The sequence below is a fragment of the Bos javanicus genome, chromosome 5 (genome assembly GCF_032452875.1).
Source record: "Bos javanicus breed banteng chromosome 5, ARS-OSU_banteng_1.0, whole genome shotgun sequence".
In the NCBI taxonomy this organism is placed as follows: domain Eukaryota; kingdom Metazoa; phylum Chordata; class Mammalia; order Artiodactyla; family Bovidae; genus Bos; species Bos javanicus.
This window is the reverse complement of record NC_083872.1, coordinates 65,979,205-65,998,200: the sequence shown is the minus strand read 5'-3', so window position 1 is coordinate 65,998,200 and position 18,996 is coordinate 65,979,205. Positions and strand designations below refer to the sequence as shown.

General features: G+C 38.9%; 1 protein-coding gene across 11 annotated transcripts in view; it reads right to left on the bottom strand.

The window, feature by feature from the left end:
• MYBPC1 (myosin binding protein C1) overlaps positions 1-18,996 on the bottom strand; it is a 100,771-nt gene that overhangs the window by 720 nt on the left and 81,055 nt on the right. For 8 of the 11 annotated variants that reach the window (XM_061417068.1, XM_061417072.1, XM_061417074.1 and 5 more), the window contains 5 exons: positions 18,647-18,842; positions 10,446-10,585; positions 7,237-7,396; positions 6,116-6,252; positions 4,231-4,417 (listed from right to left, as the gene is read on the bottom strand). In XM_061417068.1, coding sequence (XP_061273052.1) covers positions 4,231-4,417; positions 6,116-6,252; positions 7,237-7,396; positions 10,446-10,585; positions 18,647-18,842 — 820 coding nt within the window. Of the gene's footprint in view, positions 1-751; positions 795-2,322; positions 2,391-4,230; positions 4,418-6,115; positions 6,253-7,236; positions 7,397-10,445; positions 10,586-18,646; positions 18,843-18,996 lie in introns of all 11 variants that reach the window. The other 3 variants (XM_061417070.1, XM_061417071.1, XM_061417077.1) reach the window with 3 other exon arrangements.

The following is an 18,996-nucleotide window of genomic DNA, read 5'->3' as shown; positions in this document are numbered from 1 at the left end:
GCACATGGGATAAGAAAAAAGGGACTACTCTTTTAACTTTGGCTATTCACACACTGTCAAAAGTGCAAAAATTGGAAATATAGTAAAATCTGTTCAAGAGTAAAATCTGTAAAATAATAAAATAAAAATTAATAAAATAGTAAAATCTGTCCAGTACATCTGAAGGTGAGAGAAACACCACTTAATATTTCATACTTACCCTCCATGGTTCTGAATTGCATTTTAAAACTAAAAGTACCTTTCACGAGAGACCCCATGAAACCATAAAAATTCATGGTCCTTTAGAAAAGTGTTTTACTACTTGCTAATAAATTCACGTCCAGACAAAAACAGCATGCCATTTGAACATTCTTAAAACTCCTTTAATGCAAATTTGGGAAAATCATTCTCCTTTTTAAAAAAAAAAAATCAAGTCACATATTGGTAGAAATGATGCCACTTATGTACATGTCCATTCCTTGATGCAAAGCGTTCAGAATGCTTGGGTATCACTCATTTTCATCTACATTAAATGCTTTAATTCATGCTCTACTGCATTCAACAACTTGCTTCATGTCAACAGAAGATTGTTGTGATAAGTATTAGCCGTTAATGTCAAGATACTGAAATACACATTACAACTACAATGTTAGAGATTTTAAAGAGTCTATTTTCATTGGATTACATAATGAAAATCATGCCATACTCCACAAGCTTTGTATGGCTTATGACAGTCATAAGCTTCATATGCCAAAATCATATGAAAGCTTACCTTAGATGATAATATACATTCAAAAATCCTTACTGTGCTACAACTAAGGAAAAGAGAGAGAGAGAGAGAGACGTTGTAAGCATTAATAAAGTGCTAAAACCAAAGTTGAGTACTTGTTGGAGGAAATTATGGTCACGATTATGATGAGGTGATTTCATTAATCCTTAGTCAGGTGAAAAGTATAGGAAAATAGAAGCGCACGGAATGAAGGGCAGGGATCCAGTCACTTCAAAAGGATCATTAATAGGTAAAACATTTATTAATAGGCACAACCACTTTGCCTGAACAGGTGGCAAAGCCAGTTTGACTGTAATGTGAATAATTATAGGAACAGCTTCCAAACCATTAGCTAAAAAAAAAAAAAAACAAAAACCCTACAACATATATATATTGTGTTTTTCAACAAAAGAAAAACAGGGACAATAGACGAAGTATTAGTGTACATATATATATGTTGAAATTCTAAAAGGCAAAATTATCAAGTGGACTTGAAAATTATTCTATAACATTGTATTCTGAACTGACTATATATTGGTTTGGCCATAAAGTTCATTGGGTTTTTCCATAACAGCTTAGGGAAAAATCTGAACAAACTTGTTGGCCAACCCAATATGACCACTCTAAATAAACACAAGGCTTAAAAAAAAAAAAAAAACAGGCTAGAAAGTGACTATATGTGCAGTCTACCAAACTTTAAAGAAAGAATCCTAATTCTTTGCTCTTTTGAAAGATGACATTATCTCTAGGAATTCAGAAAGCTAACATTGTAAACCCAGGCATGGGTCTATGTCATTAGAGTTTACATCAGGTTGCTCATCTAGCCCTGAAGAACTCCTTAATTCACTCTTCCAAATGGGGCTCAATCTATATATATACTGCAGGACCCATTTACCACTTAATATATTAAGTAACAGGGTCTAGAATTTTCTTTCCTAAGTTCATGAATATATGAAATAATCTTGGTCCCATGAAAATATACAAAATGTTCAACAGATAGATGGATTACAGATACTCTACTAGTATCTAGAAGTTTTCATTGGACAATCTTAAATATGGAAGTTTCCAAATATTGGAGCCTAATATTCCAAACATTTTTTATTTGTGTCCTCTCCCCATCGCAAATACACAGAACACTTTTCCTACAGCCTAGCAACAGAAAAATGTTCAGTTTTCTGAACTTCAACATGAATCTAACAGACCTACACTGGATACTATCTTAAAGGAAGAACATATCTCTCTGCACTTGAAAACCAAAGTATTAAAGAAACGTCATTGATTCCTGAATTCTGGTACTCTTGTATCTAAAATGAGGACATCACCTAATGTGGCTTTTTGGCTTTATTTATGGGAACCTGTGGTATGGTACTTGGTTTTCAGACAAAACATATTTCTACATTACCTAATATCCTTGAATAATTTGGCCTTCCTTGTTCATGGCATAACCACTGTATGCCATGAGCTGCTAAGAAATATAATTAAAAGCAAAAGAGAAAGACAAGCTTTACATGCAAAGTGCGATTTCATGTAAGAGGAATGGAACAGAAGGAAGAAATATCCAGTGGGATATGAACTTGTAAAACCTGTTGCTGCCCCTCCAGGAAGACTGGTTGTCCAGGGGAATTTACTCCTTGATATATCACTGCAGAATTAGAATATTTGCACCAGTATTTATTTATTCTCAGTTGACATTCTTACCTTTATTTTTGTTTTTTTTCACAGCTTAATTTGATTCAACTCACGTATTATCAGATAACAATCTGATGACAAACAATCTTGGCTTTACTTTTAGGACCAAAAGCTTTTACCAATATATCACAGTTGATAGCTTATTATGAATTTATATACTAGAATACATTATTTGTGTTACAATTTATTATACAATTAGCATAAAATATAGCTTTTATAGATGCATAAAATTATTCACTTATGGATGACCCCAAATGTTGAACCATTTATGAAACCATCATTTTATATCATTAGCAACATTCAGCTATTTTCAGAGCATGCAAATGTAGTCTTGGGTTTTTGATTTTTGAGTTCTTGTTTTTTGGGCATTGGAATGTAAGTAGCAACAATACCTTGGAACTAATTAGGAGTTTAGAAATCAGATGTGTTTGCATTGTGACCTTCATTTGCATTTAAAGCTAATAAATAGCTAAAAGAACAACATTTAAATGTGTATCCACTATCTCAATAGAAAGATTTAAAATTTTCTAAGAATATTATATGTTTTACATTTGAGAAGAAAAAAAGTTTTTCTTAATTTCTATCAATTGTGCATCTACTCTCCTGTACTATCTGAGGATGAACACATATCATAAGAGAAAGAACACTGATTTTTTTTTAAAGTTAGAGAAGGAAAAAAGTGTTTCAAGAAGTTTTTCCACTATATTTACACTAGATTAAGGAATTAAAAAACTTTTGTTGTTGCTATTATTTACATAAATACCTTAAACATATACTAACACTTTTTCTAAAACAGATATTTATAAAGTCATAGCTGACTTTTAGATTATAATTTCTCCATTATAGAGAGGTAGGAAAAGTAAAGACTTTGGTTGTTATAAAGCGGCAATATAGTACAAGAACGAAAGAAAAGACATTAGCATCATGTCACCCATTAACTCCTAACAGTGACTCTGACAGGTATATGACTCTTCATGGTGTCCCAAAATAGGTACTGATTGTCAAGAAAAAAGTTTCAGCATAAAACTTATCTTCAATTAATATAAAAATTGATTAAGATGACAATTACACTGAGATTTTTCTGACATCAATTTTTATGTCTTTTCTTGGTTTACATTAGTTGAAACACTTCTGAAAACTAGTATAAATGAAATGTATACCTCCAAGAGGAAATTCTCTAGTGAGATTTTAAAAGAAGTGGGTTATGTGTATGCTGAATTCTACACTTGGAGAAGGAGTGGCAACCCACTCCAGTATTCTTGCCTAGAGAATCCCATGGACAGAAGAGCCTGGGGGGCTACAGTCCATGGGATCTTAAAGAGTTGGACACGACTGAAGCGACAGAGCATGCACATTTGTAATATTAAATACTAAATTAGCAAATTTACATATATAGTTTCACAAAGATAGTAAACTAGTTAAAAATAGTGTAAATTCCTTAATTGTGGTTTTATCAGTGAATTTTTACATTTATCTAAGATGGACTACATCACAAAAGTAATACCGCTTGACTTGAGTCATTGTTACCATGCTGTGCACATAACAAGTTCACTGAAATTAATAGTCCTTTAGATAACAATAATTTCAAGAGATGAAAATAAGTCTACTTAAAAAATCAAGTAGCTGTCACAAATAAAGTGAATGCAGAATGAAAAATGTCCTCTCCTCGGATCTTATCCCCACCTTCCTAACCTATCCCCAAAATGCTAGCAAGCAATTTGGATTAGGTAGTAAGGATAGTAATTAAATGATTTTCTTTCATTTCAGTCTACACGAGATCTGGGATGTCCTACCTTTCACCTCCAGTTTGCATTCGATCTCCACTGTCCCAAGGTCATTGACTGCTTTGCAGCAGTAAGTGCCCCCGTCATAGGGGCTGGGCTTGCGAATCTCCAGAGTACAGACCCCTTGGTTGCTGAACATCCTGTATCTTGGATCATCCTTAATAACAACTTTGTTCTTCATCCAGGTAATTTTGGGCTGAAGATGGAAACAAACTAGGTCAAAACATATCTGTACTAGGCCTGGGGTATAGACCATCCAAGCCAGTGACAGAATGTTCAAATGTGGCTTAGAAAGAAAACACTACATCTAAGAAGAATCCACGTCAACTTAGGCACTAATTCTCTTCAAATTAAATTCTACTTAATGCTTGGACAGGAAGCAAATGAGCAGTTTCCAAGAAACAGCCAGATTTCTTTAGAGGACAGCCCTGGGGTGATCTTCCCAAACAGATTCAATTACATTTAAATTCCACTTACATGTCTATGAGATTGACTCGTCCAGGAGCACGTTTATCACTCAATGTTTTGCAAAGAATCCCTGTAAAGTGTCATCACCGGTCAATTTTCTTTGTGTTTTCCCCAATATGCTTTTCTAACTTTTTATGAGCTGCTTAACCCTCCTCACTATTTAATCTCTCTTCTGACACCTGTTTTCATCATCTGGTGGCAATGGATGGTTCTGCTCCAATCAGATAATCCCAGATCAATAATGATCCAGTCACCCAGGAAGGCTACTCCATTCTGCTACACCAACACTAACTCTCCTTTCCGTTCTCACACTGTCTTCTCTTCCTTTCTGTAAACACACACTCTTGCCTCTATCTCTTAAATGATTTTGCCTTGCTCAAACCCAAAAGATAGCACTTCTCAGTGTCCTCACTGTCCTCTTCCTCCTTTCACCTTTCAAACGGGCACATTTCCTGAGGCTCACATCTTGGTCCTTCACATTTCACTTCACTTCTCTCTTTCTTCTGATATTCCTTCCTAGAGTTTCAGCTTCAAAGGGTGGGATGCAGCAATTCCATGCTTGGCGCACCCAGACCAAGAGTCACAGCCCTCGCCTTTCTCCCAAGCTCCAGTGATGTTCTTCTCTCCTCCTGGTCATTCCCACTTGCACGTACCAACATCACCTCCAATTAAATATAGATTTAGCATCTTCTTTGCATCCTCAGTCTGGCTTATCCCTTTCACTTCTCTATTTCTGCTCTTGGTATATGCTGGAAAAATATCACCATTTGCAATTTTTCCAAATTCTAGGGCACTTTCTCTCAGCACCGCCCAGGGATAGATAGCTCTGTGGGCAACATTCATTAATATGTTGTTCTTTTCAAATGCCAACATGTAACCTGTTCAGTCAGATGCCGTCTCTCCTTCCTGGTGCTCTGTACCTTTATCACCGAACGTTTTGTATTCTGCCTTCCATTATAGTATCACCATTTGCTTTACACTATTACAAGAAACTTGATAAATCAGTATCACCACCTAATTTTTCAGATGACACAATATTACTTCCATCTCCTTACCTCTCAGTTCTTTTAAAAATAAGTGGTTTGTTTTTTCCTTAGAAAATATTCCTTAGTTAGTAAAGAAACATTTTTATACATTTAAATAGTGTCCTTTAGTACCCACCAACATCATCACCCTGCATGTCCCATCTCTCTATCCCAGAAAACACACACACACACACACACATTGAGCAGTTGCAAAGTCAATTAATATTAGTACAGTTGGCCAAAATGTTCATTTGGATTTTGCCATAAGATGTCATGGAAAAACCTGAATAAACTTTTTGACCAACCCAATACTTACAGTTATAACATAGCAAATATAAAAGATGGAGTTTGGAGTTAATTCTTAAATTTAATTTAATGTGATTAAAGAAAAAAACTGGTACCTTAGGATTTCCTCTCACACTGCAGTTCAGCGTAGCATTGTAACCAGCTACAGCATAGGTGTTGACCAATGGCTGAGTAAACATAGGTGCCTCTGTGAAATCGAAGTCTTCATACACTGGATTTTTGTAGATTTTGCCTTAAAAACAAGCATTAAACATAAGCAAGTTAAAAATAAAAATATTATTCTTGGCAGAGTTGACTATGATAAAAACTTCCTTCAGTTTAGTGCATGCTCACGCTCTCAGTCACTCAATTATGTCTGACTCTTTGCGATCCCAAGAACTGTAGCCCACCAGGCTCCTCTGTCCATGAAATTTTCCAGGCAAGAATGCTGGAGTGGGTTTTTCTTTGCTATTGTAATAGTTTTTGCTAATTAAATGTTTTAGTAAAAAAAAAAGAATACAGGTGTGGGTTGCCATTTTATTCTCCAGGGGATCTTCCCTACCAGGGATCGAACCCAAGTCTCCTGCATCTCGTGCATTGGCAACCGGATTCTTTTACCACTGTGCAACCTGGGAAGCCCCTCTGAGCTTAGAAAAACATGTAAAAACATGAACAAAGGCATTCATTTAGAAAGGTACCAATTAGAACCAATCTCACATGGGACAGAAAGCCAGAGAGCCATCTGGAACCAAAATAAATATTGGGAAGAATTCAGTGTCTGGGTGTCTTGCTCAGCAATGTGTTTTAACCTGAATGTAATGAGGAAGGGCTGGAAGGACATGATTTATGAGGAAACGAAATGACGAGGGTGGAATCCAACTTCTCCTTTCATACAAAATGGCTCTTATAAGCAGCATCCTCGAAGGTGTCCAGGAATAGAATAACCCAAGCTCTAGAAGTAAATGGTGACTTTTTCCTATCCCTGTGATGTTAGTCATTGAGAGACCCACTGTCCAGATGTTGGAATGAATGAAATTATGTATGTTAAAAAATATAATCATAGTACAGTTTTCCTTAAGATATTTTACATGTAAGATTATATTTTAGTTGGCCATTCTTACCACAGTTTTGAATGGGCGTTTATGATTTCTTATTCATTTTGCCACATCTCTTTTTCTTTCTCTGTCTCATCACTTAACACTAAGGTCCACTGATGTCCAGCCCACTCCCAACTCACCATCCTTGGCAATCACGGCACTCTCTTTTGTCATTGTTGCATCTTCACTGAGGCCACACATGTTTTCAGCAAAGACCCGGAAATAATACTCGTTTCCAATGACCAGTTCAGTAATGGTGGCACTGGTTCGGTGATAATGCTCAATAACAGTGAACCACTCCTGAAAAACAAACAAAGATAATTTAAGGAAAATCACTTCAAAATACACAGCTATTTCAACTGTTAATTAGAATAAATAACAGGGATGTTGCATTAACTAAAGAAAAAAAAAAGCACTATTTTTTATATTTAGGGTAACAGAAATGTATATTTAATTTAATACTTTATAATTGATTTATACCTGATTATGTAATTTAATGTTCATTTACACATTAGATTCATTTACCCTAGATGATGATGGAAGAAATTTTCGCATAATGAGCTGTGGGGATGTCATTCTGACTTATATGTGGTTTAACTTAAAATTTATACTAACTAGAACAGCCTGTTTTGTGGCCTATTAAACATATATTGTACATCTGCTTCAACCATTTAAAGAAAAGCATGTATTGCCTGGAAGTAACAAGTGTCTCTTTTGAAAATCCAGATAAATGCCTCTCTTTCTGGGACATTAATGCTGGTATACGTTCCATGATAAAGCTCCCTTCCCAAGCACCAGGGTCATACTGATGCTAAATCATGAGAGAAAAGTTAACATCACTCAATCAATTTGCCTAATATCATTATCATGCCACTGCTGCTGCTGCTGCTAAGTCGCTTCAGTCGTGTCTGACTCTGTGTGACCCCATAGATGGCAGCCCACCAGGCTCCCCTGCCTCTGGGATTCTCCAAGCATGAACACTGGAGTGGGTTGCCATTTCCTTCTCCAATGCATGAAAGTGAAAAGTGAAAGTGAAGTCGCTCAGTCGTGTCCGACTCTTAGCGACCCCATGGACTGCCAGGCTCCTCCGTCCATAGGATTTCCCAGGCAAGAGTACTGGAGTGGGGTGCCATTATCATAGGTTCTTTCAATTCTTTGTTCAATTGTTAATTATCACCTCCTCCCTAACTGTTTACCCTCCCACCACTCCACTTTGGTCATAGTTTTTCACCTTGACCTGGCTTAGTTTTCTTCACAGCACTTGTTACCTTAAATATATCATGTACTTACTATTTTACTTGCTTTTTCACTACTTTCCCCATTGCAATGATGTACAGTGACGGTTAAAAATGTACTTTTCTTCTCACCCCTTGTATCTCCAGTGCCTTGTCACAACACCTGGTATATAGTGGGTAGCATGCACAAAACTGAATACTTGAAAGATTGAGTGAGTTAAAGTTATGTTATTCTTTCTTTTTTTTTTTTTTTAATTTTTCCTTCACCATGTCAAGAAATAAAGTGGCTTCAAAGTTTATCTTGTCACTAGTAGAAAACCACATTGTACTACACATATTTAGTACCACTAACTGAGAAAATACATTTCCTAACCAAAAAACTCTTAAAGGAAAAGGATTTTTCTTGCAATGTTTAGGGCCTCTGACCTCTATTTTAAAGACACCCAGCAATTGTAGTTATGTCCTCCTTAATTTCCAAAGCACTTTATGCACACCTTTATTCCAACATTAATTATATTGTTTTTAACATTTGGTTTATGCCTTTCTTCTTGCTTATACTAAGAGTGCTCCAAGAGCATGAGTTGTCTGTTTGTTTTTGATCCAGCAGCTAGAACAGTGCTCAACAAATAGGAAATGAATGAACACATGAATGTGCTGGCGTACATCATGAAAACAATGTTTATGGAAGGTAGAAAGGACTATAGGAACTTAAGTGAAAAACAGCATCTGTAGGCACAGTGAGACAGTGGTGTGGTGAGCTCCTGGGAAGTGCACTGGGCATGGTGAGCATTTTCAGGTCTGTAGGTCTGCTGAAATGCACCAGAAACATAATGGTGTGGTGTTGGGGTTCCTCCCCTGTCAGCAGGCAGAGCTAAGACACGTGAAGCAGCAGCAAAATCCTGGCTCACCTGGACTTGACTAGATATCTAAGAAGACAAATGCTGGGCAGTGTGGTAGGGATGGGGCACCTGGAAGAAATGTGGTACCCCTGGATTCACTACCAGCATCCAGACAAAGGTCCAGGGAAGAGCCCTTTTTGCTAAGGAAATCCAAAATATTCAATACTTTCCTTGCAAAGTCACCCATTGATCTAGCTCTCAAGCTGTCTGGGTTTGGCTGAAAGACGTTTCTTTAAATGCCAAGTCTTATTTTGTCATGTAGCACCTATCCAGGACTGTGGTGAAAGACAGGCTAGAAATAGTTTACAAAAACGAAAGACTTGAAATCCATTCCTGTTACTTAGGTTGCTCTTTTCATCCCTCTCCCCTTCTATTAATCCAGTGTAACCTTATAACCTAAGTTCTTACTGAGATCTACCAGTATAAATGCCTAAAGACTTCCTGTCAATATCATTCAGTATGATGTTCTACTCTTCCTATGAGAATGGATAGTGGCTCCGTGACATTCTGTGTAAAACATTCATTTATTCATTCACCAACCTACAGGCAGGGGAATGGTGGGTGTAGTGGATTGATTCTGGTCAGAAAGACCTAGGTTTTAACATTTAAAATCTGGTGATTTCCAGCAATTCATTTAATCTTTTGAGCCTTAATATCCTCATTTATAAAGCATAGGTAATAATAATTCATATTTGTTGATTTGCTTCTTGACTACTCTAAGCTTGTTCCCTCCTCAGGACCTTTGCATATGCTGTTCTTTCTTTTCTAACTGCTATCTTTTTTTTTTTTTTTTGAGACATCAGTCTATGGTATCCAACAATTATTTTACAAAGAGAAAGAAGTTGCATGGATGCAAATTTGAGCCAGAATTCATAGTGAGTAAATATTTGCTGAATGAATAAATTTAGTGAATTCTATTGAGCATTCTATTGTCTTAGCCTCTTGATAAACAAGCAAGGTAAACTTCACTGTCTTTATTTTACATATGAGGGAAATGGAAATCAAAGAGGTCAAGTGACTGTCCACGTATATGTGGTCTTAGGTACAAATTCAAGTCCAACTCTCCATGGCTCCTAAGGCCTTACCCTTCCCACTGTGCCATGACACTTCTCCATGACCCTCATGAGTTCCTCACCAAAGAGGACTTCATGCCTCCCCCTTAACTTCTGATGAACTATGATTTTGCTGCTCTGTACCAGAGAAACCAGACCTTACCATGCTCTTCTTATCAGCCTTCTGGATCGTGTACCCTGTAATGGCAGTATTTCCATCATCCCTTGGTGGGGTCCATGATAGAGCAACATTCTCTCCCCAGACATCCTCGATCTTCACAAGTTGGGGTGGACCTGGACGGTCTGTAGGATAAATTCATGGTGTCACTGTGAGGTCACTTTCCCCCTAATCTAGACCTTGTTGTAGGAGGGTATTTAAAATGTCTTTTCCTTCCCATCCCAAAGAATAGCAAGGAGATATAAGAAAGCCTTCCTCAGGGATCAATGTAAAGAAATACAGGAAAACAATAGAATGGGGAAGATGAAAGATCTCTTTGAGAAAATTAGAGATACCAAGGGAGCATTTCACGCAAAGATGGGCTCAATAAAGGACAGAAATGGTATGGACCTAACAGAAGCAGAAGCTATTAAGAAGAGCTGGCAAGAATACACAGAAGAACTATACAAAAAAGATCTTGATGACCCAGATAACCATGATGGTGTGATCACTCACCTAGAGCCAGACATTCTGGAATGTGAAGTCAAGTGGGCCTTAGAAAGCACCACTACGAACAAAGCTAGTGGAGGTGATGGAATTCCAGTTGAGTTATTTCAAATCCTGAAAGATGATGCTGTGAAAGTGCTGCACTCAATATGCCAGCAAATTTGGAAACCTCAGCAGTGGCCACAGGACTGGAAAAGGTGTTTTCATTCCAATCCCAAAGAAAGGCAATGCCAAAGAATGCTCAAACTACCGCACAGTTGCACTTATCTCACACGCTAGTAAAGTAATGCTCAAAATTCTCCAAGCCAGTCTGCAGGGAGCGAGCTCTGCCTGTGGCAAAGGTCATGAGGAAGGAGGCTTGGCATACGCAAAGGCGGGATCAAGCATCAGGAGTCTCCCTGGAAATTATCGAGCATCTACCCCCAAAACCAGAATCTGCCTACTTTCTGCTTTGTGCTTTCACCTACACCTCTGACTTTACAGGGGGCTGTCCCCCACTACCTCTCTCTGAAAAAGAGTTAGCTTACAGCTCCAGTTAATAATTCCTGGGTGTGACAGTGTTTCAACCTACAAACTCCTTTGGAAGTCCTCTAGTCTGCCTGAATAGGTTTTTCCAGCCACATGTGATTGCTCAGGGCCTCCCAACTGTGAGAGGCATGAGATGTTCTAAACTGTCTAAACACAGATTCCTTTGAGCAGTTAAAAGATTGATTAGAAATTGTATTGGTGAAGGGATTTTCACTTGTTGGGCCAATGTTTGCTGCTAAGTCTCCATATCCCTTACCTGCTGTGTCCCTGGCAGTGTAGTGATTAATATAATTGGTGTAAATAGAGGCTTTAATGTTTGTAACCTGGGACCCTTGAGTTAATTCTTTTTCTTGTTATAGCCCACCACACCTTTGCTCTGTAGGAATGCAACTTTATCTAATGCTTTTGGAGGGTGGCTCCTGACCAATCACCTTTAGAGAAAAATAAGTTTTCTGAAGAAAGGGTCTTAAAATGTTAACAGGCCTCTGGGCCAGAAGATGATGCAAATCACCTAAGCTTTTGATATGATAAGTTTGCAGGAAGAAAGCCTGGCTTGCTGCATGACCCTACCCCTTCCCCCATTATCCTCTATGCATAACTTAAGGTATAAAAACTACTTTGGAAAATAAAGTTCAGGCCTTGCTCACCGAAACATGATCTCCCCATGTCGTTCTTTCTCTTACCTTCTGGCTGAATTATTCAGCCTCTTTTCTTCACTGAATTTTCCTACTGAGCTATCCTTATTTCAGCCTCTTTTCTCCACTGAATTTCCTCACTGAGCTATCCTCATTCTATTACTCTTTATATCTTTGATAAATATTTAAATAAATAGGTCTCCTATGCCATCTCTCCTTCGAATACCCTGGATCAGCCAGGGCTGGACCCCAGCACCAGTCTTCAACAGTACGTGAACCATGAACTTCCAGATGTTCAAGCTGGTTTTAGAAAAAACAGAGGAACCAGAGATCAAATCACCAACATCTGTTGCATCGTCGAGAAAGTATGCCAGAAAAACATCTATTTCTGCTTTATTGACTACGCCAAAGCCTTTGACTGTGTGGATCACAACAAACCCCTGAAAATTCTTCAAGAGATGGGAATACCAGACCACTTGACCTGCCTCCTGAGAAATCTGTATGCAGGTCAAGAAGCAACAGTTAGAACTGGACATGGAACAACAGACTGGTTCCAAATTGGGAAAGGAGTACATCAAGGCTGTATATTGTCACCTGCTTATTTAACTTACATGCAGATTACATCATGCGAAATGTCGGGCTGGATGAAGCACAAGCAGGAATCAAGATTGTCGGGAGAAATGTCAATAACCTCAGATATTCAGATGACACCACTCTTACGGAAGAAAGTGAAGAAGAACTAAAAAGCCTCTTGATGAAAGTGGAACAGGAGAGTGAAAAATTTGGCTTAAAACTCAACATTCAGAAAACTGAGATCATGGCATCTGGTCCCATCATTTCATGGGAAATAGATGGGGAAACAATGGAAACAGTGACAGATTTTATTTGGGGGGCTCCAAAATCACGGCAGATGGTGATTGCAGCCATGAAATTAAAAGAAACTTACTCCTTGGAAGAAAAGTTATGACCAACCTAGAGAGCATATTCAAAAGCAGAGACATTACTTTGCCAACAAAGGTCTGTCTAGTCAAAGCTATGTTTTTTCCAGTAGTCATGTATGGATGTGAGAGTTGGACTATAAAGAAAGCTGAGCACCGAAGAATGGATGCTTTTGAACTGTGGTGTTGGAAAAGACTCTTGAGAGTCCCTTGAACTGCAAGGAGATCAAACTAGTCAACCCGAAAGGAGATCAGTTCTGAATGTTCACTGAAAGGACTGATGCTGAAGTTGAAACTTCAATACTCTGGCCACCTGATGCAAAGAACTTACTCACTGGAAAATACTCTGATGCTGGGAAAGATGGAAGTCAGGAGGAGAAGGGGATGACAGAGGATGAGATGGCTGGATGGCATCACTGACTTGATGGACATGAGTTTGAGCAAGCTCCAGGAGCTGGTGATGGACAGGGAAGCCTGGTGTGCTGCAGTTCATGGGGTCACAGAGTAGGACACGACTGAGCGACTGAACTGAACTTCCTTCCCATATTTCTACCCACAATTCTTCTGCATTCTTCTTTTCCAGAGAAGTGCAATGCACTCCAGCTTAGCTTATCTGCAAATGCTTGACTTTCATCTTCATGGAAAGAAAAAGTTTTGTAAAGAAAACTTAAATGAAACCTCAAACCTCATTAACCATCCTCCAGGGGCCGATGACTGGCGATGAATCACAGGCTACTCTGCCTAATGGAATGGTAAGCTGACACTGGATGTGAAATCTTAGAGTCTACCTGGGCTGTGGGACTCCAGCTTTTGATGAAAGGCCCAAAACCCACAGCCTGTGAGAGGGGTTTTCTGCTGTACTAAAAAGGCATCTTTAATGGGAGTGAGGAAAACATGCTTCCTCTGCCATCTCTCCCTTCAAGATTCATTGGTATTTATCAAGTGTTTCCATTTTATGGAAGTAAAATGCATTCATGAGGAAGTAAAGTCTTTCTTCACTTTATTTCTGCATCATGAATTTCTGTGACCTCTGACCTTTCAGTAAATGGCAGTAATGTTCAGAAAGGCCAAAAGTTAAGAAAACTAAAACTTTTTTTCTTTGAGCCCCCCTAAAATCACTACAGATGGTGACTGCAGACATGAAATTAAAAGACGCTTACTCCTTGGAAGGAAAGTTATGACCAACCTACATAGCATATTCAAAAGCAGAGACATTACTTTGCCAACAAAGGTTCGTCTAGTCAAGGCTATGGTTTTTCCTGCGGTCATGTATGGATGTGAGAGTTGGACTGTGAAGAAGGCTGAGGGCCGGAGAATTGATGCTTTTGAACTGTGGTGTTGGAGAAGACTCTTGAAAGTCCCTTGGACTGCAAGGAGATCCAACCAGTCCATTCTGAAGGAGATCAGCCCTGGGATTTCTTTGGAAGGAATGATGCTAAAGCTGAAACTCCAGTACTTTGGCCATCTCATGTGAAGAGTTGACTCATTGGAAAAGACTCTGATGCTGGGAGGGATTGGGGGCAAGAGGAGAAGGGGACGACAGAGGATGAGATGGCTGGATGGCATCATTGACTCGATGGACGTGAGTCTGAGTGAACTCCGGGAGTTGGTGATGGACAGGGAGGCCTGGCGTGCTGTGATTCATGGGGTCGCAAAGAGCTGGACATGACTGAGCGACTGATCTGATCTGATCTGAAAAAAAAAAACAAAAAAAACAAACCTTGCACAGAAGTGCAAGGAAAGATAATAATATTATGTGTTTTTTTTAAGACATAATTTCTTAATTTTTTTCAGGGAAATTTCACATCTGTTATCCTCTGCAGTACAAGCATGATCCTTTCTGTCCTGAAATATTCTTCAGGTATTAAAATGCAATTATAGTTATTTCTGTTTGTTTACAGTTGCTAAGTCGTGTCCAGCTCTTTTGTAATTCAATGCACTGTAGCCTCTGCCCATGGAATATCTCAGGCAAGCATACTGGAGCAAGTATTTACCATTTCCTTCTCCAGAGGATCTTCCTAACCCAGGGATCAAACCTGTGTCTCCTGCATTGGAGGGGGATTCTTAACATTGAGCCACCAGTGAACTGAACTTCCTTCCCATATTCCCTGTAGTTATTTCTATATGAAATGTCAGACTGAAAAGAGTAAATATCAGAGTGTTTTCTAGTCATGTTTTTCTCTTTTAATCAACATTTAACAAGCAGTCTTCATGGGCTCCAGGAAGGAAACCACAGTGACAGTCCCTGCTTTCTTTCCACAATTACCAATGGCAAGCCTCTACAAGCACAATCTTTTGACTTCCTGTTTTCACCCACTTGTCCTACAGACAGCGGGCTTCTCTAAGTTCAACCTCCCACCTGCACTCATCTGCTTTATCTTCAGAACTGGCACTGACTTTTCAAACACTTGCTCCCCAACAATAAATGGCATTGCTAGATTTTTACAGCTATGGCAGAAACATAAATTTGGGGCTAAAAAAAGTAAGTAGGATAATCTGTGAAAAGAAGAGAAGTGAAAAGCAAAGGAGAAAGGGAAAGATATAAGCATCTGAATGCAGAGTTCCAAAGAATAGCAAGGAGAGATAAGAAAGCCTTCCTCAGGGATCAATGCAAACAATAGAGGAAAACAAGAGAATGGGAAAGACTAGAGATCTCTTCAAGAAAATTAGAGATACCAAGGGAACATTTCATGCAAAGATGGGCTCGATAAAGGACAGAAATGGACCTAACAGAAGCAGACGATATTAAGAAGAGGTGGCAAGAATACACAGAAGAACACAAAAAAGATCTTCACGACCCAGATAATCATGATGGTGTGATCACTCAGCTAGAGCCAGACATCCTGGAATGTGAAGTCAAGCGGGCCTTAGGAAGCATCACTACAAACAAAGCTAGAGGAGGTGATGGAATTCCAGTTGAGCTCTTTCAAATCCTGAAAGATGATCCTGTGAAAGTGCTGCACTTAACATGCCAGCAAATTTGGAAACCTCAGTAGTGGCCACAGGACTGGAAAAGGTCAGTTTTCATTCCAATCCCAAAGAAAGGCAATGCCAAAGAATGCTCAAACTACCGCACAATTGCACTCATCTCACATGCTAGTAAAGTAATGCTCAAAATTCTCCAAGCCAGGCTTCAGCAATACATGAACCGTGAACTTCCAGATGTTCAAGTTGGTTTTAGAAAAGGCAGAGGAACCAGAGATCAAACTGCCAACATCCGCTGGATCATGGAGAAAGGAAGAGAGTTCCAGAAAAACATCTATTTCTGCTTTATTGACTATGCCAAAGCCTTTGACTGTGTGGATCACAATAAACTGTGGAAAATTCTGAAAGAGATGGGAATACCAGACCACCTGACCTGCCTCTTGAGAAATCTGTATGCAGGTCAGGAAGCAACAGTTAGAACTGGACATGGAACAATAGACTGGTTCCAAATAGGAAAAGGAGTATGTCAAGGCTGTATATCGTCACCCTGCTTATTTAACTTATATGCAGAGTACATCATGAGAAACGCTGGACTGGAAGAAGCACAAGCTGGAATCAAGATTGCCAGGAGAAATATCAATAACCTCAGATATGCAGATGACACCACCCTTTTGGCAGAAAGTGAAGAGGAACTCAAAAGCCTCTTGATGAAAGTGAAAGAGGAGAGTGAAAAAGTTGGCTTAAAACTCAACATTCGGAAAACGAAGATCATGGCATCTGGTCCCATCACTTCATGGGAAATAGACGGGGAAACTGTGGAAACAGTGTCAGACTTTATTTTTCTGGGCTCCAAAATCACTGCAGATGGTGACTGCAGCCATGAAATTAAAAGATGCTTACTCCTTGGAAGGAAAGTTATGACCAACCTAGATAGCATATTCAAAAGCAGAGACATTACTTTGCCAACAAAGGTCCATCTAGTCAAGGCTATGGTTTTTCCAGTAGTCATGTATGCATGTGAGAGTTGGACTGTGAAGAAAGCTGAGTGCCGAAGGATTGATGCTTTTGAACTATGGTGTTGGAGAAGACTCTTGAGAGTCCCTTGGACTGCAAGGAGATCCAACCAGTCCATTCTGAAGGAGATCAGTCCTGGGTGTTCTTTGGAAGGACTGATGCTAAAGCTGAAACTCCAATCCTTTGGCCACCTCATGTGAAGAGTTGACTCATTGGAAAAGACTGTGATGCTGGGAGGGATTGAGGGCAGGAGGAGAAGGGGACGACAGAGGATGAGATGGCTGGATGGCATCATCGACTCGATGGATGTGAGTTTGAATGAACTCCGGGAGTTGGTGATGGACAGGGAGGCCTGGCGTGCTGCAATTCATGGGGTCGCAAAGTCGGATGCGACTGAGCAACTGAACTGACCTGAGGATAATCATTGTTATTATTTATTATACACTCTGAATGTGTGAGTGACGTGCCAGGCCCTTTTCACTACCTGGTAAAGTAACTACATGTCAAAGTAGGAAAAATGAAAAAGCCCTTCCCCGTGTTTCAGAGGGTAAGCCTCTTCCAGATTCAACTACAAGAGCTTCCATTAAAATGGAGCCAGGCCAGACCCAAGGGCACACATTGCATCCTCCATACTCTCTTCTACGTAACAAAAATCAAGACATTTTAGTCAATGGGAAAAGAATGTTTAGTTTAAAGAACATGACCTTTCACCTAAGGAAAGGCTCGCCATAGGAAGTTGCTCCTTTGGTTAGAGAACCTGTTGTTCTAGCACATTTGCTAAACTGCACTAATGAAAATGACTGGAGACAAGGATTCTCCTAACTCTGCTCTTAAATTTATTTCTTGACACTGCAAAAATTATAGAACAGTTCAAGCAAGAAGAGTCTATTTATAAGAAATCCTTTCTCTATCACCCTGACTGTGGAAAGAAACAAGAACTAACCTTCTCTGGACAGGTAAATATCTAACTAGCTCTGCAGGACCAACCACAGTTCAGTCTTTAATTGTTTAACTCTGTTTAGGTACACCTTTCTTACATTTAACAAAAATCCTTCATTCTCCATTAACTTTGTGCTAAACCACTTCAGTCGTGGCTGGCTCCTTGTGACCCTATGGACTGTAGCCCATCACGCTCCTCTGTACATGAGATTCTCCAGAAAAGAATATTGGAGTGGGTGGCCATGTCCTCCTCCAGGGGATCTTCACGAGCCAGGGATCCAACCTGCATTTGCATTAACTTTACTATTAGCCAATTTTAAATGAAGTAAGAAACATGTTATATCTACATGTTTTCTTGTAGAAAAAATCTAAAATCTACAATGTTTTCTTAATGCAAGAATTCAACACAAGAAATAGTTTCATCATCAAAGAGTTGAGAAACAGAGTAAGAGCGACCTAGATTGTAAAACAGTACAGAGGGTTTTCACTAGAAAGTACATACATTAATTTTATTTAATATATATGCCCTAAGTTTCTCATTAGTCCTTTTAATCAGTGAAAAGTTACTCTAACAAGCTAACCAATTTTACTAATTTATCTTTTTTCTTAATTCTAAAAAAAGGAATTTTTTGTAGAGCCAACCTAACAGAAATTCTGATTCTTTAAGGACAATTTGTCTCCATACTGCATAGAATATTCTAGTTTCTTCCTCCAAACCTACCAATAACCCGGATATCGATGGACGCAGTTTCCACAAATTTTTCCACTTTGACCTGCAGATCATATTTCCCAGAATGGCTCCTCTCTGCTTTTCTGATAAATACAATTGTATCAGTCTCAGAGTTGCGAATGTTGATCTGATTCTTATCGATAGGTGCACCATCCTTTGTCCAAATTAATTCTGGTCTTGGTTTTCCCTTAAAAAAGAAGACAAAAAGTAGAGGTGGAAGGGGATCAGATTGTCTCCAGATTTTTTCAGCATTAAAAACATGGTCAGTGGCTTACCCTATCCTTGGCAAGATTGGAAAACTGTCTGATGGTGGGCAGTTACAGCAGTAAAGTAATATTCAC